At 41.2% G+C, this 22647-nt stretch overlaps 2 protein-coding genes and 1 long non-coding RNA gene across 11 annotated transcripts in view; 2 read left to right on the top strand and 1 right to left on the bottom strand.

Moving 5' to 3' along the window:
* abcc3 (ATP-binding cassette, sub-family C (CFTR/MRP), member 3) overlaps positions 1 to 9125 on the top strand; it is a 60234-nt gene extending 51109 nt beyond the window's left edge. For 5 of the 9 annotated variants that reach the window (XM_044178391.1, XM_044178393.1, XM_044178395.1 and 2 more), the window contains 8 exons: positions 903 to 1102; positions 3564 to 3690; positions 5060 to 5161; positions 5729 to 5875; positions 5966 to 6124; positions 6521 to 6687; positions 6799 to 6993; positions 8151 to 9125. In XM_044178391.1, the coding sequence (XP_044034326.1) occupies positions 903 to 1102; positions 3564 to 3690; positions 5060 to 5161; positions 5729 to 5875; positions 5966 to 6124; positions 6521 to 6687; positions 6799 to 6993; positions 8151 to 8262 (1209 nt within the window). In that variant the 3' untranslated portion in view covers positions 8263 to 9125. Of the gene's footprint in view, positions 1 to 902; positions 1107 to 3563; positions 3691 to 5059; positions 5162 to 5728; positions 5876 to 5965; positions 6125 to 6520; positions 6688 to 6798; positions 6994 to 8150 lie in introns of those variants that run through there. The other 4 variants (XR_006375940.1, XM_044178397.1, XR_006375941.1 and 1 more) reach the window with 3 other exon arrangements.
* Positions 9126 to 15230: 6105 nt separating this feature from the next.
* Positions 15231 to 18505, top strand: wfikkn2b (WAP, follistatin/kazal, immunoglobulin, kunitz and netrin domain containing 2b). Its single transcript, XM_044179592.1, has 2 exons — positions 15231 to 15916; positions 16145 to 18505. Exons 1-2 carry the CDS (start codon positions 15731 to 15733, stop codon positions 17693 to 17695), a joined length of 1737 nt encoding a protein of 578 aa, XP_044035527.1. The 5' UTR covers positions 15231 to 15730; the 3' UTR covers positions 17696 to 18505.
* Positions 18506 to 18840: 335 nt separating this feature from the next.
* On the bottom strand, positions 18841 to 21282 carry LOC122867945. Its single transcript, XR_006376024.1, has 3 exons — positions 21062 to 21282; positions 20713 to 20836; positions 18841 to 19143 (listed from the first exon to the last, which is right to left on the bottom strand). It is a non-coding gene; the product is annotated as an uncharacterized LOC122867945 (long non-coding RNA).
* Between the last annotated feature and the right edge of the window lie 1365 nt (positions 21283 to 22647).

Genomic DNA, 22647 nt, shown 5'->3' with positions numbered 1-22647 from the left:
GATGAAGATAAAAGATGAAGATGTATCAAAAGATAGTCAGTCTGTCTTTAAAGCATTTCCTAAACACACTTACACTAATGACTCTGTTAGATTTCAAAAACAAAGAATCTTGACTTGAAATCATTAGTCACGAGTCAATTAGAAAATTGTACAGGTAATTAAAGTGATTTTAGAGCAGAAATTCATGAGGCGTTCACCTTTAACACCTCCAAATGACTTAAATCAGCTGTAGTAACACAAGCTCATATTATTCCTATGGCTTTGTCATGGCATCCATCTTGCATGGCCTGCGTCTGTGCTGCATCATTTGTCTATAACCTTACTACTGGAGGGGCTTCTGTTTGAATGATACATGTCGAAATTCTGCAAATGAAAGCCAAACCACTCTATCAATATGATGGCACATATATATACTAAGGGAAACTAAAATTAACATTTTCAAAGTTGTTTCTTATTTTTGATAAATTTGATTTTAATCCAAAAATATGTGTGATGATAAACAAAACACCTGAAGTTTAACATCACCAGTGCTTTAGGCCCTGTGGATAGCACACATTTTATTTACTGTACAAAAATGGACAAGTTATTATCCAACAATGATTGGTCTGTTTTCAGGTTAATGCAGGAGAGCTGATTTGCATGTAGACTTTGAACTCACCACCTCTGAGGAGCTTATGTAACGTTAGCTGGCATCCTTTCAAACAATTGTAAATTGGAATATCAAATGAGCACTGCAGGTGTTTTGTTCACGCTGGCTTTCTTTATTACTCTGCATGTGTGCGACTGTGTATGTGTGTGGGCTCATCTGTGTGCATCAGAATTGTTCTTGAATATCTGACCATCTGTGACGTCTTGTTCAGTTGTAATGTTGTGTTTGTTTCTCTCCCCCTCAACCCCTGTAGAGATTTTACGTTGCCACGTCTCGGCAGCTAAAGCGTCTGGAGTCAGTCAGCCGCTCTCCCATATACTCCCATTTCTCTGAGACCGTCACTGGCTGTAGTGTAATTCGAGCCTATGGCAGACACTCTGCCTTTGTTCTGATGAGTGATATGAAAGTGGATGACAACCAAAAGAGTTACTACCCTGGTATAGTGTCCAACAGGTAAGTGTCCAGTTTCAGCTCAGAAGAACAGCAGCTGTGTTACTGTATTAGGTGGCGAGATGGATAAGGCCTTTAGAGGAATAGCTTGACATTTAAGAAAATTCCCTTGCCGTAAATTAGATGGGGAGATTGATAACACTGTCATATCTGTACGATAATTATAAAGCTACAGTACAGCCAGTTAGCTTAGCACAAAGACTGGAAACAGCTAGCCCGGCTCTATGCAAATAACAAAATCCAAAGTGTAAAAAAGACAATTTGTGTTTCATGGCGGGGTTATGTGTAGGACTATGTCTTGTCCAGTCATTTTCTGGAGTCTCTGCTTGTTACCCGGCAGTCAAGACACCAGGAAGTCACTGCTCCCCACCAAGAAATAGTGTGGCACATAATCCCCCATAAAAGCACAGCTTTTCATTTTTACACTGTTTTTTGGTGTTTGTGAGGATAAACAAGATATAAACATGTTAAACGGTGTGCTACAGAGTTGCTGGTAGGTGGATCATACAGACATGAGGGTGGTCACAATCTTCTATCCAACTCTAAGCAAAAAAATAAATGTGTATTTCCCAAAATGTCAAACTATTCTTTTAAGACATTGAGTGTTGTTGGGATTCACAGTGGTTAAAGGGGCAATCAGTTAAATCTGGCTATCAAGATTATCAAGGATAATCATTAAGTAATAAAGTCCTCAGGGCACCACTCTTAGGAGAAATGATCTGGTCTCATAAAATACACTAATCAATTGGGAAGTCAGATTGATAAATTAAACTACAGTACTGTTTAGGATAACTGTGCCAAGTTAGCATGCAGAGACCGTCTTGTCTCCTCAAAGTCAGTTCTTAAAGTTGGCTGTCAGTCTTTGTGGCAGCCGCTGGCGCTAAACTTTGTTTGCAGAAATCTTACGCATGTCGTCGAGGCGCTGCAGTAAGAGAGCGAGTTCAGTTGTGCTGCGTGTTTCTGCTCCAAGCACGTTACACGGGGAGCAACAAACCATCTGCTGCTTGCTGGAGGTGAAGAACGAGACAACAAGTGACTGCTGACCCCTTTTATTTACATCACAGGTCAGACTGGCCACTAAACTAGTGGCTGGGATGCTGCATTCAATGGCTTTCAGGATTGTGGGATAAGAGAATGCAGTCTCTTAATAAAGCTAATAAAAAAAAACCACACAAATAAATGAATTCATATGTGGAGTCCCAGCATTGTCCTTGTTGGTTTATCATGACCATCATCAGTATTGAAGGGAAGCTGCTGTCAGCTGATATATGCGACCAGATCATTAAATATGGGCATCAATGGACATTTGGTGCTAATATTCATTAAATTACAAAAGGTTTTACAATCAAGTGTGAAAGCCTCTTTACAGCTTTTAAAAATCATCCCTCTTAAAGATTTTGGTCAAAATGTCAGCATCAGTTCAGGTTTACACTGCACTCGCAAATTTGACTCCAGATGGCTTTTACCAAAACAAATGTGTCAATTCAAATGAAAATGCAAATGAGTAGGTGCATTTTCATTTCATTCCAAGTGCAAAAATATGTCAAGTCATATTTTTGTTGTAGTGGATGTCACGCAAGGGAGCAGGGAACACAAGGAATAGGACCCAAATGCAGACTAGAGGCAGAGTAGGTGCAGTTCATACATTTATTGCAGGAACGGCTTACATGGATAGTCAGGCAGGCAGGAGTCCAAATCAGGAAGGTAGTCCAAGACAAGGAAACAAATCAGACAAGGAGCGGGCAAAAAACACAATCCAAAAATCCAGGTGAGGTCCAAGCAAATGCAGAAATAAATCCAAGAGACTTAGGAGAAGCACAGGAAACAAGGCTGGGCTACCTGACATGTAGCCCACATACCAGTGCTGCTGCAAATGATCATGACAACAAACCAACACTGACCACACCATCTCAATAGGCCTGTTCTTGGGAGACATTTTGACTGCTCATAGCAGGAAGAGCACAGGTGTCACTAAAACCATTAACTAGGGCTCTGTTCCATGTGTCCCAGTAAGCCATGCCAGTGAGTCAGCTGGAACAATATCAGGGCTTTAGAACTGGAACATCGAAATATAATACAGCCGTCATTAATGTTATTAGTTACACCTGTGCTTTTTCTGCTATGTCATGTCAAAATATCTGCTGTTATTATTATTATTGCTATAATAATTGATCAGCATGTGAAAGCAAACTAGTCATTATTTTATGTATGAGACATTCATTTGTAATCAGTGATGTCACCACAGGTGTTTTCAATTCGCAGTCAAAACACCAACTGTGACATCACTAATTTAGGTGTGACCAGAAGTACAACATCCCTGAAAACATGTGACTTGGTGCTAATATGTCCTATAGTTGAATGTTTTTGCACTTACTTACATATTTATACCAGAAGCTGAGTCCCACAGTTCTCCATTAGGCCTGACTTCTTGTAACTGTCACCCTGCTGTAACACTGTCATGCAGGTGGCTCGGAGTGCGTATTGAGTTTATTGGGAACTGCATCGTGTTGTTTGCTGCTCTGTTTGCTGTGACTGGAAAGGATAATCTGAACCCCGGCCTCGTGGGTCTGTCAGTGTCCTACGCCTTACAGGTACGCTACAACTACTGTAATAAGATCTGTCTGTAGTCTGTGTACATTAAGACATGGCGTAAATCAGCAGCTGACGTTAGTTTCGTTTATAATTGAGTCCTAGCATAGATAGGTAAGTTAGGTCAGTATATGGTGTCTTTTTTAGATACGTATGTGTTACCAGTAATTACTTTTATTTTGAAATGTGTAGCGTTGAGTCAGTGTTACCCACATCCTTGTATATGTTGACGTTACAAATAATAAAAATTTTAGATTTGGACTAATCATTATTTATATATTAGCAATGGGTAATGTGAAAGGGGTCACTCATTATGAATTGAATGAATTACCACCCAATTCTGCAGTTCAGCTCAGTACAACAGGACCTTTAACCTCTTTTTCAGTAGCTCATTGTTTTGGTTTTTACGGCTGCAAACTCTGCTCTCATCAACCTCATTTCTAACAGCAGGCAGCTGTTTTCAGCCAAAAAATCCCTGATAAACCCATTGTGCACTACAAGCCCAGCACCAAACAGCACGCAAAGTTAGTGACTAGCTGGTGAACATAGTGGAGCATTTAGCAGCTAAAGAAACAGATATTTTTCTCAGGACTTGGTGAAAACCAAAAAGAGGTAAAAGGACACTAACATGACTCCAAATGAATGCAATTGTTGCTGTTTGCTATATCAGCTTTTTCACTATTATATGCTATTTTATAAACCAAACAACTAGTCAAGAAAAGAATCAGTACATTAATGGTCAATGAAAATAATGGTTAGTTGCAACCCTAATCTACTGAACCCTAACAGGTATAGCATATGCTCAGGGTGAAATGCCTATAAAATACATTAGTGGTTTCCAACCGATGTACCGCCCTGTCACAGATGAACTCAAGTACCCCTTCATGGACACCACCCGTCGTGTTCCAAGTGTGTTCGTTTGAGCAGACTAGAAAAACTACTATATGTTATTTAAAGGTGTAGAATTTAGCGGCATCTAGCGGTAAGCAGTTTGCAACCATTTGAGTACCGCTTGCCTCACCCTCCCCTTCCAAGCGTGTAGGAGAAACTACGGTGGCCGCGAAACTCGAGAAAAACCCGAACGGCCCTATCTAGGTTTGTCAACTATGTCAACTGTTCATATTTTACATTCAACTAACTATTGCAACCATTTAGCCATTACTCTTAGCGAACTGTTTAGACCTCTCTACTCAGTATGTGGATATATTTTTAAATCGAATCATATTTTTTCACATTAGTTGAGCTACTCCACAATCTTTCCACATATCCCCAGGCAACAGCAGAAGTATCTACTGGGGATAACTGAAATACATTAAATGGCATTGAAAGACCTTTTTAAACAACACTTTAAAGCCTGTATTGTTTTTGTAGGTGACCATGTCTCTGAACTGGATGGTGCGAATGTCTTCAGATCTGGAGAGCAACATAGTAGCAGTGGAGAGAGTGAAGGAGTACTCTGAGACCAAGACAGAGGTTTGTTGTGTGTGTGTGTGTGTGTGTGTGTGTGTGTGTGTGAACATACAAGATGTGTCCACTTCTGTCCCTATCTAATATTCCACAGAAGCTGAAGTTGGACTGTGCATGCATTTGCTCTTAAAAGTAAAATAGTGTTGGCTTTGTTCTGCAGTTAAAAAGTAGGAATGTACCCACATTCCAAAAAACTGTCCTGCTGCCAAGTCATGTTCTCAAACAACACAGGACCTATAAACTATAACTAGATCCAGAAATGTTAGATTACCTGGTGCCAACAAGGCCCCCTCTGTTGCAAACAGGGTATTTGTACTGTACACAGTGTACTTTTTCAGCAGCCATCGCAGTATGTGCCCCTTCTATAGCTGGTATAGTTGTTAGTGAAAGCCTTTATTTGGAGCAACCAGTTTCTCCCAGAGGTGAAATAAACATTTGGCAGCTCTGAGTGACAGAGGTCCAACTCTCCAAGTTTTTAGAGTGATAAACAAATCAGTTCCGCTGAAAGCCAAGCGAGCTAATGAGTTGTTCAGAAAGTTTTCCTAGTCAGAAATGCTGCGTTTGTGTTCACAGGCCCCCTGGGAGGTGGAGGACAAGAAGCCCCCACCTGAATGGCCCATGGAGGGGAACGTGGAGTTCCACAACTACAGCGTTCGGTACAGAGAGGGACTGGACCTTGTCCTAAAGAAACTCACACTGAGCGTCAAAGGAGGAGAGAAGGTGGGGAGGGTGTGATGAGGTGTTCAACAAGCAATACTGGGTCAACAGGGTGGCTTCACTAATCACAGCTCTGTGTATGTTCGTGTTCAGATCGGTATCGTGGGTCGTACAGGGGCCGGCAAGTCCTCCATGACGCTCTGCCTCTTCCGACTGCTGGAAGCCGCAGCAGGAGAGATCACCATCGACGAGGTGAAGATATCTGATATCGGCCTGCACGACCTGAGGTCCAAACTCACCATAATTCCACAGGTACACAACACATTCCTCATAAGACGAGCGAGAGTAAAAACTTTGATTTGATATCAAATTTTAAAGCCCAGTACATTTTCTTTTGACCTGGAGCTTCTGATAGCAATATTTTGTGCTGTTCTTCTTTCTCTTTATCACAGTTTTCCCCATAATATAATTCTTGGCAGGGTTCAATTGCGTTTCAGGCAGCGGTTGTTGTCCAGCTCTGAGACTCAAGCAATTGAAAAATTAATGGAAATATTAGTGCTGAAATGATTAGTGATTCATTTTCAGTTAAAGATAAAATGTAAATATTTTTTATCAGCAGCTTATATCCCCAAAATATATTGTGTCTGCTTTTAAAGGAATAGTTAGATGTTTTGGGAAATACGCTTTCTTTTGCTTTCTCTTCCACAGGAGCCAGTGCTGTTCTCAGGCACACTGAGGATGAACCTGGACCCCTTTGAGAAGTACAGTGATGAAGAGGTGTGGAAAGCTCTGGAACATTCTCACCTCCACAGGTTTGTCAGCAACCAGCCGGCAAAACTGGAACTGGAGTGTTCAGAGGGTGGAGAGAACCTCAGGTAGGCTCAGGGGAAAAGAGACGCTTATGAGTGGATAGTTGTAGTTAGTAGACAAACTAAAGGTTCTCCGTAGCGCTGTGTTTCATGCGTTGTGTTCTGTTGGATCTACAGTGTGGGCCAGAGGCAGCTGGTGTGTTTGGCTCGAGCTCTTCTGAGGAAGACGAGGATCCTCGTCCTGGATGAAGCTACAGCTGCTATCGACCTGGAGACAGATGATCTCATCCAGTCCACCATTCGGACTCAGTTTGAGGACTGCACCGTCTTTACCATCGCTCACAGACTCAACACAATCCTGGATTACACAAGGTACAGTATATGCGAATACTTGCTTTAAAGGAAAAATCCACCAGAAAACTTTTAACACTGTAACGTAATGTATTAAAAGTATAGTGCTGTGTGGCATATATCATTTTGTATCATCTCACCAAAACTCATTGTGTGTATCCTTGAAGCCTTTTTTAATCTTAAAACCTGCATCGTTTACATCCATGTTTACTTGTTAGCAGTCTTATTCACTGCCTTTGCTGGCACATTGCTGCGTTTCTTGGCATGTCACCGCCACCTGTAGATCAGTGAATAGTGTTACTAACATTGGCAGTAATGTAGTCCTCTAAACTGCTCCAAAGCGCTACTTGTGAAAACTAATCAAAAACTCCACAGGGTACCCTTAACGTAAAGACTACAGCAGCGGAATTCAATATACACACAGAGAGAGATTAAATGCACGTCTTGCTGTCTGTAATAAAATGATCACTTAATCACTTCTCATCTCTTATGCACAAAGAACATAACAGGAAACTATAATAAACCTTAATAATAATTCATCCCTGCCAACTGCATGAAAATGTAAATATCAAGCTAAACACTACATGCAGCATGTGAGCAACTATGATATAAATACGAGTCCCAACGTAACATTTAAGGTTTCAACAGCAGGAGAAGTTTTAAAATCCATTTCCTTTGATCATAGCTTTCCAACTCACCGCTGTTTCCTAGCCGTGACACCGCTCCCTCTCGCACACCAGGTGCCAAATCTTGTGCAACCACTGTGGCTCTTTCCAGTCCTGTCATGTCTGAATTAAGTCATGACAAATATTTATGTAACCGACACCTACAGTATGTCTGAATGCTAAAAAGCCATTACTTTAACAGATAGATGAAGACTGCTAAGTTACATATTCCATGTCTGAAAATGCCTTTAGGAATGTGCCGTATGTACTGTACATATACTGTATATATAATTTAAAATATGTATAAATGTGCATATCAGGTTTTCCTTTAAAGATTCAAAATGATTATATCTTGTAAACCTTGTACAGTCTGCTTTGGCAATACTGTACTTCCAGGTAACTATGGTCACACCAATGATGCAAACTGGATTTGATGATATGCAACATGGTGATAAGAAGGTGGAATTCAGCCTTTTTAGCATTGCGGTCATTCTCTCCTCTCTCTTCTTGCAGAGTGCTGGTGTTGGACAAGGGACAGATAGCAGAGTTTGATACTCCTTCAAACCTCTTATCACAGAGAGGAATCTTCTACGGCATGGCTAAAGATGCAGGACTGACACAGTAGAACCGCTTTTTGTCCCAATGTTACAAACCAGGGTTGAGGATCAGCTCAGCTCAGTTCAGTCTGACTCTGAACTTCAAACCTGGCAGTGGAACTGAAGAGTACCTTTTTTTCCAGGGCACTTACTGCTGGTTTTGAATTAAGTCTGAACTCCTTTGCAGACTTGGATCAATTAGCAGTTGCAAACAGTTGTGTTTGTCTGAACCCACATCAGGACATTTACATACTCGCCTGTGATTGTGTGAAGTTTGTGGCACTGACTGTATTGTCCTGTGTGGCAAACGCTGTCGCTTCGGCTTCTAAATAGGAAAAAACAAGCCGTAGTTCTCGTCCGAGTTCTAGTTGATCCGAGTCTGTTCTTTAGTGCCTTCTGCCTTTGGGATTAAGCAAGCCAGTGAATGTATCATTTTCTAATTGGCTGTCTGCTGCAAAACAGCAACAACAAAAAACAAAAAAAAAATGGAGGAACTTTTTTATTGTATTTTTTTCTACAAAGAAACATACTGTGCCACTGTACTTTCCTCATAAGAAAAATCATACACTTTTGTGATAAACCCACTTATTTTTGTACTGTACCATTATTTAAGCTACTTTTTAAAGAATTGTCTCATCTAGGGAAGTTTGCAGTTAAAAATGTGATTCTTTTGTGAACCAAATCTATAAAAACTTGAATTCTGTACCACCAAAATATGAAATATGATAATGCCTTTATTAAAAAAAAGGAAGACCAATGTTTGTGTGTTGTCTTGCAAGTAGGCATTGTAGGAAGTAATAGATTTGTAAACTCAGTTTACAAGTGAAAGGATTGAGTCCTGTAGACCTCATTTTATTTAAAAAAAAGTGAATAAATTGGTTGTTGCAGTGAGGATAGTTTTGTTTTTGTTTATTCACGATGAATTTTTCAGGCTTTTTTTGCCTTGGGATGGCAGCAAAGGGCGCCGGGCTGGAACTGGACCCCGACCGCTGTAAGGACTCAGCCTTGATACATGGTGCGTGTGCTCTGCCAGGCCAGCTGCTGGGGCGCCCCGGATAATTTAGTTTTTATTTTAAATGAACTTGTTTAAGAAATGCTCTAGAAAGGAATTTCTATAGCTTGAAACAAAAACAATTGGCAGTTTGCTATACTAGATTTATGAAAAATTGCATTTTAGAAAATACTTGAAACAAGTTCATTGGCATTAAAAACAGGTTGGAATATTCTTACAGCGCTGGCAGATTTTGTCACTTCTTTTTCTAAACAAAACTACTCATAAGCAGATTTTGTGCACTGAAATATGCATCATATTTTACAAACAGTTCATATGTTTTTGAAAGTAAAATCTTACTTTGCAAAATAACTATTAAGATCATGTGAAGTTACTAGTTATTAATAGTTATTATTAGTTAATGCAGTGAAGTATAAAGTACAATATTTCCCTGTGAAATGTAGTTGAGTAGAGTAAAGTACAAGTACCTCAATAGTGTAGTTAAGTACCGTAAATGTACTTAGCTACTTCCACCACTGCAGACAGTGTATAGCTGATTTTAAATTAGGTGTATTAGCCATGTTTCCAGCCAAATGCTTTCAGTAACCTGGAAATAACATCGCTGTCGGAAAATTTAGACTTTTATCAAAATGTGTCTTCATAGAATATCCATTTACTATTTTATTAGGTACACCTAGCAAATGCTGGGCTGTTTTATTTGAGTGCATTGGTAGCTAAAATCAGCATTGATATAAAGAAACGGGGTGGTGAAAATATTAGGGACACCTCTCGGTATAACGCACCACAAACTGCAGCCTCCAAAATGACCATTAAGTTGAATTAACATCTCTCTATGACAGTTATAAAACCAAAGTGTTCCCAATCAACTGAGTGTATACAGTATTTAACAACAGACCTAGCAGAAATATTCCTGGTGAGCTGAGTACACATGGTGAAATGTAATACGAAAAAGAAACTAAATGAGAATGTAATTATTCCAGTCGTCCACTAGAGTGCGCTCACAGTCAATCAGGGATCCACTAGAAGCACAAATGTCTCCGGTGCCTTCACTGAAACCTTGTTTCAGTATCTCTAGCACCTAATATAAACTTGTGTACCTCACTAAATAAAATGGGTTTTTTTTTCACCCCTAATTTCTCTCTTGGACTGTCACCAGTTGTCTTAAACACCAGCAGAAGTCCTGTTATTACTGCAGTGTCAGTAGTATCCATCCATGGAGGTTACCACACACACATATAGCCTGTGACATTGTGTCTGAACACAGCAGATGATGATTTCCAAATGTCAAACAATTAATTTCATTGAGTGGCGCATACTGTTCAGACAATCAGATGAACAAGCTTTCAAGATTTCGTTGTTTATTGACTTTTTGCATATTTTAACAATTAGCGTGACTACTCAATGGATTTTTTTGGGGGGGGTCAGATGTTGCTCTCAGGATTGATTTAGGATTAAGAGGCTTAAGAGAAAGTAATCTGATCCAGTAGAAACACACACGGCACTAAGAAGACGAGTTCACCTCAGATCCCTGGCAGCAAGATGTCTCTTGCCCCAGTGTGCTGGTGTTTTACAGAGAAGCTGCGGTTAGCATTTCTCAATGTTTTCCTCCAATTACTGATGCCGTACACACACTGTCTTTGTCTCTCCGACTTGCCAAAACTGACAGATGCTGATGGCCCGGGATGAATGAGTGCTCTGCTGCCAGCTTGCTTAGTAATGTCCCTGCCTATGGGCAAAGCTACATGACATGGCAGGGAGGCTTGGCTCTGGCCGTCTGCTGACTTGCCCCGTCAGTTTGTGCTGCAGGCGCAGGAACCAGAAGTGAGAGGAAGATTGAAAACAACTTCAGCAAAGTGGTGACAAAGCAAGAAGCTCCTTGTTTTTCTTTCCACACACTATTCAGGTTTCGTCAGAGTGTTGCTCAATGTTAAGTTTGTGAATACCAAGCTGATAGGTCTTCAGAATGTTCTTTTACTATATTTGGGCCACCCACAGTTGTCTAAAAAGGTTAAAGGAATAGTTCAACATTTGTGGAAATACACTATTAGCTTTCTTGCCGAGAGTTCAATGAAAAGGTTTATGTGTTTACACTAAGTATGGAGCTACAGTCAGCAGCCAGTTAGCTTAGCTTAGCATAAAGACTGGAAGCGGGGGGAAACAGCTAGCCTGGCTCTGTCCAAAGGTAACAAAATCTGCCACCTCTAATTAACACGTTAAATTTTGTTTGTTTAATCCCTATGTTGTTACCTTCAGACAGAGCCAGGCAAGCTGCCTCCCCTTGTTACCACTCTTTGTGCTAAGCTAAGCTAACCGGCTGCTTGCTGTAGCTTTATATTTAGCATACAAGTTTGAGAGTGGTATCAATCTTCTCATCTAACTCTCGACAAGAAAGTGATTTATTTCCCAAAATGTCAAACTATTCCATAAGTTTCAAAATCATCTTCAGGTATGAAAACCTGCTGGCTCATTTACAACTGAGGTGGATTTCTCTTTCATTGTACCATATGATCGACAACAGACCCACTTACAGACAAAATAAGATGATAATTTACATGTTAGTTTACAATAAAGAACCCATTTAAGTATAATACATTTTAATTAAATGAAAATGGTTCAAGGAATGTTTTGGGAAATACGCTTATTGCTGAAAGTTAGATGACAAGATTGATACCACTCTCTTGTCTATCCGATAAATATAAGGCTACAGCCAGCAGCTAGTTAAAACGTTACATCTCATTTGTCAAATTCGTATAAAAACTGAAGTGTAAAAACAACAAGTTGTGGCTTTACCGGGGATATGATGTGTTAATCAGTTTCCTTTGGACAGAGCCAGGCTAATGTTTCCCCATTTCCTGTCTCCCGGCCCCAAGCCAATCGGCTGCTGGCAGTGACTCCGTATTTAGAGGACAGACACTAAGTGGTATCAGTCTTCTCATCTAACTCTCCGCAGCTCACTAATTAACATGTTATATCATGCTTGTTTAATCCTTTAAAAACAAAGTGTAAAAATAACAAGGTGCAATTGCACGGAAGGTATGTGCCGGTCTAATTGTTGGGCGGGAGCAGTGACTTGCTGAAGTTGAATTCTCCCTGAAGCAAGGCTAGCTGTTTCCCACCTGTTTCCAGTCTAAATGCTAAATGCTAAGCTAAGCTAACCGCCTGCTGGCTGTAAATTTATATTGAGCGGACAATTAAGAGAGTGGTATCAATCTTCTCATCTAACTCGTGGCAAGAAAGCATATTTTCCCAAAATTCTGAACTATTCCTTTAACTTTTAGTGTTTTTATCTTGTGTCATGCTTCAGTGTTATGCATAAACCCTCGTTGACGTATATGCTATTCATAGTTTTTGTTTCTGCACGTCTCATGCTGGGGTGAATTTGTTTCTGTTGTTTTCTTTCTTTTAAATGTTTTGTTTGTTTGTTTTTGTTTTGTGAATATTTGGTGTGTGTGTGTGTGTGTGTGTGTGTGTGTGTGTGTACTGTACAGTACTTTACATGTTACAGTAAGCTCATTATCAGGTGCTTAATAGTCTAAAGTCAGCCAAGCTGAGCTTGTGGAGCTGTTTAGTTTGACACTGGACTCAAGGGCCTGAAACTTGCAACATACATTGATCATCTATCTTATCTAAAGTCACTGGTGTGGCGTTTCATTCTCCAAATTACACAGAAATCTAGTTGAGGAAAGTTTCTAGTAGCTGTTACTTTTATTGAAGCTCGAATCCTCAAATAACCTCTGGCCTGAGGGCGTGCCATTGGATGATTTTGTGCTTTTCAGGGTTCCTATTTTTTTTTTTTCCACGAAAAGCCTTGTGTGTTGATGTTTTCCTGACTTAAAAAGAATAAGCCTATCATTTTCTACGGATTTGTAGCCCCGAGATGTATCCGTCTACACTGGGTTTGACAGGAGTTTATTAATTCCACCTCCGTATGGAACGTGTCATTTGTACATGACAGGTTCAGACTGTGTGAGGGCCGTGTAAGGTGAGCCGCCTTCTTCCTGTCCTGGGGAAATGACGGGATATTGAGCTCTTTAAATTTAGTATCAAATGAAAAGTTTGTATATGTCAACAAAGATTTTTGTAGTACAGAAAGTGACCAGATAAGAGAACTAGAAGAATGTTGGGTTTGAAGTCAGTTCATAGATTACAGGAAAGACCCAGACGCACAGTATATAGCTGTGTAAATACACTGATGTAGTTAATCATACGTACAATGTATGCAGCTGCTTGTCATTGGCAATGAGATGGAGTAAATATAATCCTTACAGGATTGAGACCTGCAGCCCTGGAAGCTCAGCAAGCTCGAGATAAACAGGCTTTATTTAATTGCTTGTCACACACACACACACACACACACACACACACATACACACACACACGTACACACACATACACACAAATCACCATGTCTGCATCAAGAACAAACAATCTCCTGCACAAACACTTTGACACAGCAGGAGTCCACTGTTATTGCACTGGGAGGCGGTCTAATAGCTCCCCTGTCCTCAGCTGAACTGTGGAGGAAACCAATCGAAGTAGTTTACACAGGAAAGGAATGAGCGGTGCAAATTATAATAACACCTTCATTCATTAACTGCTCTGCCAACGCGCACGCCCACTGTGGAGTACATCACCTGATCTTCAAAGTCTTTTTTTTTTATTGTATTGTCCTCATCTCACCTCTGCTGGCCTACGAGTCAGATTTGAAAAGGGGTGCATTCAAAGCTAGAGTTGTGTTTGCTATTTTAAGTCTTAGGTATGAAGCAAAACTCATAAATGAAAACTTGTGAGTGTTGGGTGATAACTTGTTATAATGTTGCAATTAAGCTTTTCTTGTCAATATAATGTCCTACTTCCTGTATTTGTACAAGTTTCTCTGGAACTTGTGCATCTTGAGAACGAGTCTGTAAATTTCCAGAAATCCACACAGTGGTTGTACTGACACAACTCATCCTGTGTACAAAGACATGCTTTGTGAAGTTTAAGTCCAGCTGGTGAAAGAATGGAAATTGTTGTGCAGCAGCAGTCACATATCACTGGTCACATGTAGGTACTGAGACAGGAAAAACTCTTATTTAATATGACATTGACTGTACATGAAAGTTATAAGCCTGCACATTTTTGAATTGGTAGAATTTCCCTTTTTCAGTGAGCTGTTTTTTTACGTAGTTGATGTCAGACTTTTAATTAACGGGAACCAAACTGAGGAGTGTAAATGTATCTGTATTTATTTATTTGAGCACATTTCACTTTATATAATCACGTCAAACCTGAAAGAAATGTAGTATTCGTGCATTTAGTAAAATAATGCAGCAAAATACTAAGAGGATCATTTTCTCCACTTCCTTTCTTTATGACTAATCAGTTTGTTATATGTATCATGAATGTGAAAGAGTTTTATTAAACATTATAATAATGTGAAGGAAAAATTCCCAAGTATAATATTAGAAGGAAATAATTAAACCCCCAACGTTTGTTAAGCACATCCTCGTACATTTCCTGTGGGATAAAACATACATGTATTAAAAATATTTGTATTTTCCAAGAGCCTGATCTGTTTTATAAAAGAGACCAAATCTAAATAGAATTTCTCCACACAACTTGACAAAGAGCACCTACAGACTCTGAAGTGTTTATTAAACATTTTGTTGCAGCAAAAGCAAATGTGTTGAAAGTATGAGAATAAAAATGTTGAGGAAATCATTTCAGTTATTATTGCATGGATTTCTATTCTTTCAGCAGGTAAGTCAAAATATAGGCTATTGATTCAAAATATCAAAATGAGAATAGTGTACCGTCATAGTCAATATATATTAAAGTACAATTAATGTGCGTACACGTACAGCATTATACAGCAAGTATTGCAACTATAAAGTAAAAACATACAGTGCAGCACACACGCGGTTGAATTGAGACATTCTCAGTTTGTGTTAACCGAACATGTGGTTTTAGTTCGTACAATCGTTAAATAATATGTCTGGTTTTTAAAGTAATAAATTGCCTTTGAGTCTCTTCTCTCCGTGCGTCTTTACGCACAGTGCGCTCTGGCGCCGCTGGAGCCCGCAAAGGGTTAAACGGGGTTACCAGCAATCCTTTTAACAGGCAGGTGCCCCGCCAGTCCCAGCCCAAAGCTTACCACTGACTTTTTAAAAAGGTTCTTCCATCATCTCAGGAGCAACTCATAACTGTCATGTGGCGAGTAACTTCGCGAGTCATGTTAACGGTGATGGCTGCAGATCGGTAGTATAAATAGAGCATCATCGCTGCAGAGGAGGGATATCAGACTGGATCAATCAGATGACACACATCGTCCTGACGCGCTGACTCACACACGTGCGATGCGCCTTTGAGTTGTATAGTCGTCATACCTGCTTTTATATTCAGAGAAGTGGAGTTTGCTTACTGCTGGATCACAGAAATCTCCACCTAAAAAATAAAAAAAAATAAAATCTTCACCACTTGTTGAGTTGTGTTCCGCTCTGGAGATGTGGTGGATGCTGTTTCCACGCTGGATCTGGTTCCTGGCGTGTGTGTCAGTGTGGATGGAGCACCAGGTCGGAGTTTTGCCTCAAATCGCCTATTCACACGCGGGGATCTGCCCTAATGACATGAACCCCAACCTGTGGGTGGATGCCATGAGCACCTGTACACGAGAGTGTGAATCTGATCAGGTAATTTCAGTAAAGTAACCTTTTAGAATAAAGTATCCTTAACCACATGACAGATTTTAAATGTGAAGTTATTTTGCATGCAGTTTCTGTATTATTATTTGATATGTTTTTATCCACTTGCATCTGTCAAATTTATGTCAATTCTAATGAATCTCAATTCTGTATGAAAATGCCTTCCAGATGCACGCAGCCTCCTGTATCGGTAATTTCTCCCTTCTCCTCTTACAGGAGTGTGAGTCCTTTGAGAAGTGTTGCCAAAATGTGTGTGGGAATCGGAGTTGTGTGGCAGCCCGTTACGTGGACGGGAACAAAGGCCCCATGGGAATGCCCAAGGAAGCCACCTGCGCCAGTTTTATGTGCACCCAGCAGGGGTCTGAGTGTGACATCTGGGACGGCCAGCCGGTGTGTAAATGCCGGGACCGCTGCGAGAGGGAGCCGCACTTCACCTGCGCCTCTGACGGCATGACCTACTACAACAAGTGCTACATGGACGCAGAGGCGTGCTCCAAGGGCATCACCCTGTCTGTTGTCATCTGCCGCTTCCACCTCACCTGGCCCAACACCAGCCCCTCGCTGCCCCAGGCGACCACCCTTCGCCCTACCACTGCTCCTCTTCAGGCGACTGTCCCACCTCCCACCGAGCCTCAGCCACCCGTCGTGGTCAGCAGCCCCGCTCACCAGACTGTAAACGTGGGTGACACAGCCAGCTTCCTGTGTGACGTGACAGGTCGCCCCCGGCCTGAGATCACCTGGGAGAAGCAGCTGCCAGAGGGGGTAGAGAGGGTAGTCATGAGGCCTAATCATGTGCGAGAGAATATGGTGGTCACTAACATCGGCCAACTGGTCATCTACAACGCCCAGCCGCATGATTCAGGCATCTACACCTGCATGGCTCAGAACCCATCTGGCTCAGTGCAGGCCAACCACCCGCTCACTGTGCTGTCCACAGAGCCACCCAAGACCCCCAAGCCCAAGAATGTGACCCGCTGCCAGCCCGAAGAGTGTCTGAAACCCCCTGATAACCCAGAGGATTGTGGGAGCGAGCTGGAGAGGGTCAACTGGTACTACGAGCCCAAGACCAACAACTGCTTCTCCTTCACCCACTGCCACAGCAGCAACAAAAGCCAGCAGCCCAGGAAGGTGTTTGAGACATTTGAGGAGTGTATGCAGTGCTGCGGTCCCGAGGTGTCGGGCCCCTGTGGGCTCCGCAGCCTGCAGGGCCCCTGTAAGGCCTACGAGCCACGCTGGGCTTACAGCAGCACTCTGCGGCAGTGTCAGTCCTTCATCTATGGAGGGTGTGAGGGCAACGACAACAACTTCGAATCTAAAGAAGCCTGTGAGGATATGTGCCCCTACCCGAAAAACCACCACTGCAAGGCCTGCAAGCCGAGAGGCAAGATGGTGACGAGCTTCTGCCGGAGCGACTTCGTCATCCTGGGTCGCATGACGGAGCTTACAGAGGAGAAGGACTCGGGCCACGCCCTTGTGACTGTGGAAGAGATCCTCAAGGATGAGAAGATGGGTTTACGCTTCTTCGGCAAGGAGCCTCTTGAGGTCACCTTCCTCAACATGGACTGGAACTGCCCGTGCCCGAACATCACGGGCGCTGCCGCTGAGGGACAGGTCATCATTATGGGCAACGCAAACGAAGGCATGGCCGTCCTTCAGCCGGAGAGCTATGTGGGCGCTTCCAGCCCTCGCCGTTTGCGGAAGCTGAGAGAGGTCATCTCCAAGAACACGTGTGACATTCTCAAAGCGATCACCAACAGCCCTCAGTAGGGCTAGGGTTAGGGATATAATCTGTACATAAAGTTTAGAGTTAGAAAATCTGACTCGACTGCAACAGGCTGTTATATTCTGAACATTAATTGCAGTAATGTTTTGAATTTTGGGACCATTCTTGCTAAATTTAATGGGTTTCTTTCTGTTTTTGAAAGTTTTCAGGAGTTCCTGATGGGGAACCCTGTCATGACATTTTGTATGTCCTTTCGTGTGGTCTGTTCGCAGCAGACCTTTTCTGTTATGGTGCGGTCATTGGTGTTGTTGATTGAAATACCATGAGACATTCATCACGATCCTCTTGTTACCTTAAACTCAAGACTCCGTCCTCCCTCATGCCTTCTCTTGCCTCCAGCAGAAATGGAGGTTGCAGACTTGCATTGAAGCACAAAACAGACACGACTGAGTTTGATTTTTATGTATATAATTTAACTGTCACAAATCTTTTGAGTCTTTCTGAGGAGATATCAAATTTGCCAGCCGTATTTCCCCCTGGCACTTCTGATATCTGAACACACTCTTAACTTCATACATTTACCCCATATTTCTCTCTTTTCATGTTGTATAAATACATCCATAAACCTGTGCAGGGTATTGCACATACAGTATGACAAGGTAGAGTTGGTTCATCCAAATTAATGAGTTGTAATATATTTTATTAACCAATGCATTTTCTCACAATCATTTACTTTTCATCTACTTGCTCTTACTTTTTGGCTATTTATTATCATGTAAGCTTTTCTTTTTTGTCTTGTTTAAGTTGCATTTTGTATAATTTTGTGTAATGTACGAAGAAAATAAAGATTTGGGATTTTTCTTCAGTCTCCTTTTACTGATCTTTGTTCATATTTATGTAATATTGAATTATATTTTAATAATAGGGAAGAATGAATGGTTTTATCTTTTGAAGCTTATAGGACAGGGTACACAATGGCTTTATGTGACCAAATTAAGTAAAATTTTAGCTTGGTTTTGGTACCTCTGTACCAAACAGCTGCTTCGTGTACCTGTGTGGTTACTCTGACAGGCTGTGATAAAACAGACTTGGGAATAGCATATCCCCAGCCCACCTTGCCCCCCACCACATCCCCAACCCCCCAAACAGAACCCATCCATTCTAAAGACCCCTGTGGCATTGTAAAAACTTAAAACACTCTATTTTGCTTTGCCTCCATGATCCAGTCTAATTGGGTAAGGAGCCCAAGCTGTAAACCTCAGATCCACTCCCATACAAGAGTTATGTGTTTCATGCCGTGCCAGCAGGCATCTCTGGGTTACTAGGAACAGGCCTTGGTGGGCTTCGACGAGGGTGTTCTACTTCCCAGATGAGATTCTGTTTCTCCCATCCAGAGCGGCGAGGGAGGTGGGAGATCAGCCCATGTACGGTGTTCCTTTACTGGCAAAACCACCAGGGAGCTCAGACCTGCACTTCAGCAGCTGTTGAGGCTCTGGAGCAGAGAAATATTAGATCTGCAGCACCTTGGATCACATCAGAAAGCAACATAAACAAAGTTCATATCAACAACACAAACCTACCAACAGTTCTGTTGTTTGCCAGCCATTTGATCACTTTTCGATACACAGTAAGAAGACTATTCATTTCCAAATCACACACTGCTTATTTGTCCCTAATAACAATTATATCTAGAACCCTCCTGTGCACATTCTGAGGTCAGTGGGTTGGATTGGTATAAACAAAATATAAATAAACTATTTATTATGTTAAATGCTGAAAAGAAAAATATGCTTTAAGTTTATTCATAGACTGGGGAAGTGGTACCCAACCTCAGGGTTGGGACACCCCCAAGGGGTCCCAAAATAAATCAAAGGAGTCACAAAAGGATTTGTTCCCTCCTTACTCCATGCATGCATATGCACATGCAAAAATGTTATTTTTTGGTTTATACATCTGTAAATCTATTGATGTATGTGTGTAGATTCCCAGGGTATACTGGATGCAGATATGTATTTAGGTTTGTGTGTGTGGATACTGTGGAAGCTCATTTCTGCTAGGAAAAGAAAAGGATGAAGATTTCTGCATGATAAAAATCAAAAGACTTATGGTAAGTCAAAACTACAAGATAGTAAGTCAACATTTTAACTGACTACCTCATAATTTTGTATCAAATGCATTCTAATTTTGACTTACTATGAGTATTTTTTCTTCATCATGCATAGTCTTTCATGTATTTTCTTTTCTTGGCAGAAATGGGCTTCCATAGTCTACGCAAACATTATGTTTATTTTTGGTATTTCTTGCCTGTTTGTGGGGGTCAAGAGGTAAGTAGGATGGAGATTTGGAGATTGGCATGGGTAGACGGGGGGGTCGAGTGGGGTGGTTTGGGGATGGAGTAAGAGAAATGCTGGTATATTCAAGTTAACTTAATCTACCTGTGAATATAGTCATGCAAAAATAAGTAATAATGGCAAAAAAGAAAGGTAAATGCTTGTGACACAAAATTCTGTTTATATTTTCTCTAATGTTTTTGTGAAGTACTGGATGCTTTCACCTCTTCAGGCCTCTAAAAATCCTTCAAAATTAATTAATAATCTTGTTGGTTTCACCGGATTAGGGTCTCTTTAAACCACAGACTGATACTTATGGAGAAACTTTTGATTATTGGTGGTACATGTGCACACTGTTGTCTCTCTAATGTAGCTTGGATTGAGTCCAACTGGTGAATTTTATAGCATTCACAGGTGCAACCTACAGTTCAGCTGAGGGAACTAGTTCAACTATCAAACATAAACCCCACAAAACAACCTCAAATGCCATCAATTATTTTTCTTCTCCTCTGATTTTCCAGCCTATGTCCATTAAAAAAACACCATTAACCACTTCAATACGAAGTCTGGGGTCTACAAAAGCACAATTTATCATCAATTAAAATTCAACATATTCGAAACATGTGTGATCCTTATTTTTCAAGCACTTTTATGCTTTTCTAATTTGAGTTGGGCCAAGTAAAAAGGTACAAGAGTTATGCTTTGATATGCTGTACAGAATTTTCGCTCACATATTTCTTTTTTCCTCTCCTTCCTCTCAGGCTTTGTTGATTTGATGGGGTCATTGCGTTCACGAGCTCAGTTCACACGAGGCAGGAATAGTCAGTGTGGTCCATGCGAGGCTCAGATGTAGACCTGCAACAGGTAGAAAGGACACAGCAGACAGCAGAGGAGAGCCGGTTACACTCGGTGTGTAGTTCTATGTGGTGCCTCCATGTTGTGTATCCAGAGGAGATCGGACAGTAGCACCTGTTGAACAGATCAGCTAGCCGGGTGGTTTAAGACCTTTGATTCATGACCTGCATCTGTTATGGCCATATCATTTGGAACGTCTATTGAAAAGATACAGTAGCCACTCACACGCATTGACAGGATCCCATGGCAGTATATCATCCTGGGGCAGCAGCAGCTGAAAGATTTGAAGCTGGTAGGTGGTAGCTGCTCTGAGGCTGGGAGGTTCAGATCCTCTGCTCTGGATGGGAAAATGATTGAGAAACTCTGCCACTTCCCTGAATCACACGCAGAGGTGGCCTTGAACAAGGCACTTCACCCCAGAATGCTGCTTTGACAATAGCGACAGACTCTCTGATGCTCTCTGAAAAGGCAATCAGTGCATGACTTAGTGAAAGCCAGGAAAAGATGAATTCATATAAAAGCATTAATCAAGTCATTGTTCTAGTGTTGAGTCTTAGAATCTTCTTTTTCTTTAAACAAAAGGAAAAAAAATCTGCCAACATGCTTAAATAGTTTTACTTAGTTCTGATAAAGTCAAATCGTTTCATTGATTATTTCAGCTGACATTCTCACTCACTGGCAGACTTCTTCAAGGCTCACTAACTTACTAAACTAAACGTATTATGCGACTTCACACTAAAGTGTTGGCTCACTTGCATGTTACTGACTTGCACATTTGTGAAAACCAAACCAAAGGCATCAGGTTTGATCAGCTGCAGTTTTGTCAAAGAGGAAACGTATCAATTAGGTCAATTTTAGCTGGGGGCTTCTTTCCCATTTAAACACTTATGGACTATAAAGCCTGCATTTACCACAATAAACCTGATGTCATAAGTGCAGAGCAGTGTATTTGGTAGCGTGGCTCTGCATTTGAAGAAGTTGTGTGAGCCACAGCATCCTCTGGTGGGCTGAAGCTTGTCTACATGAAGCTGCTCGGTTCTGCTATTCAGCGCAATCCAGACTAGACAGATAAATTGATAGGAGTTTGTAAATATAAGTGTCAGCTAAAGTCTAGGTAGATAGTGTTATGTGGAGTTGTGAACTGTACTGTAGGTGTACTGTGAATATATAGCCGATCAAGGCTGGTGCTGCCCGCAAACGCTGCAGGACATATTAGTGCCAAAAGCCTGAAAGATGTGTTTTATCATTAGCTATTTTATTTCCCATGGTACTGCAGTAATATAATAAATACATTTAGTATTGAATATCTTTTTATGTTTGTACTATATCAATAATTACTTTATCTTTTGCTTAAAACGTTGAATACATACCTTTTTAGTTTTTACCTTTAGTGCTTTTTAGCCTCTTTTACTTCCGTTTTCGGCAAATAAACGCTTTTGTACGCAATTGTCTGCTAACACGTTCGCTAAAACACATTTTTCAGCCAAAAAACCCCCCAAAAAACTTTAACTTGAAGGCAACACGAGATTGGGCTGATCCCTCTGGGAGTGTCAGGGATCTCATTTAATACAAATCTGTAATAGGGGTTGCCCACTTGTGATCTTACCTTGGCCCTCATTCTAATATTCAAGTCAATTTCTACATAAATTGGCCTGCCTCTCAACAAGAAAGCCAGTTTGACTGATGGCACCCACATTAGTAGAAGCTCCAGACACTGCCTAGCTGTGTAATCCCTGCAACTGACTGGGACAGTCAGGGTGATTCCCAGTGCATGCTGGGATATGTAACCCCATATAAGAATAAGCAGGCAA

This window comes from Siniperca chuatsi, linkage group LG20, assembly GCF_020085105.1.
Source record: "Siniperca chuatsi isolate FFG_IHB_CAS linkage group LG20, ASM2008510v1, whole genome shotgun sequence".
Lineage (NCBI taxonomy): Eukaryota > Metazoa > Chordata > Actinopteri > Centrarchiformes > Sinipercidae > Siniperca > Siniperca chuatsi.
This window is presented reverse-complemented; position numbering and strand designations above follow the sequence as displayed.

What these genes read in the sequence shown, in the direction of transcription:
- wfikkn2b (XM_044179592.1), top strand. Translation starts at nt 15,731, where the DNA reads ATGTGGTGGATGCTGTTTCCACGCTGGATCTGGTTCCTGGCGTGTGTG. An exon ending in GAGAGTGTGAATCTGATCAG is followed by an intron (nt 15,917 to 16,144) that starts GTAATTTCAGTA and finishes CTCCTCTTACAG; the next exon opens with GAGTGTGAGTCCTTTGAGAA.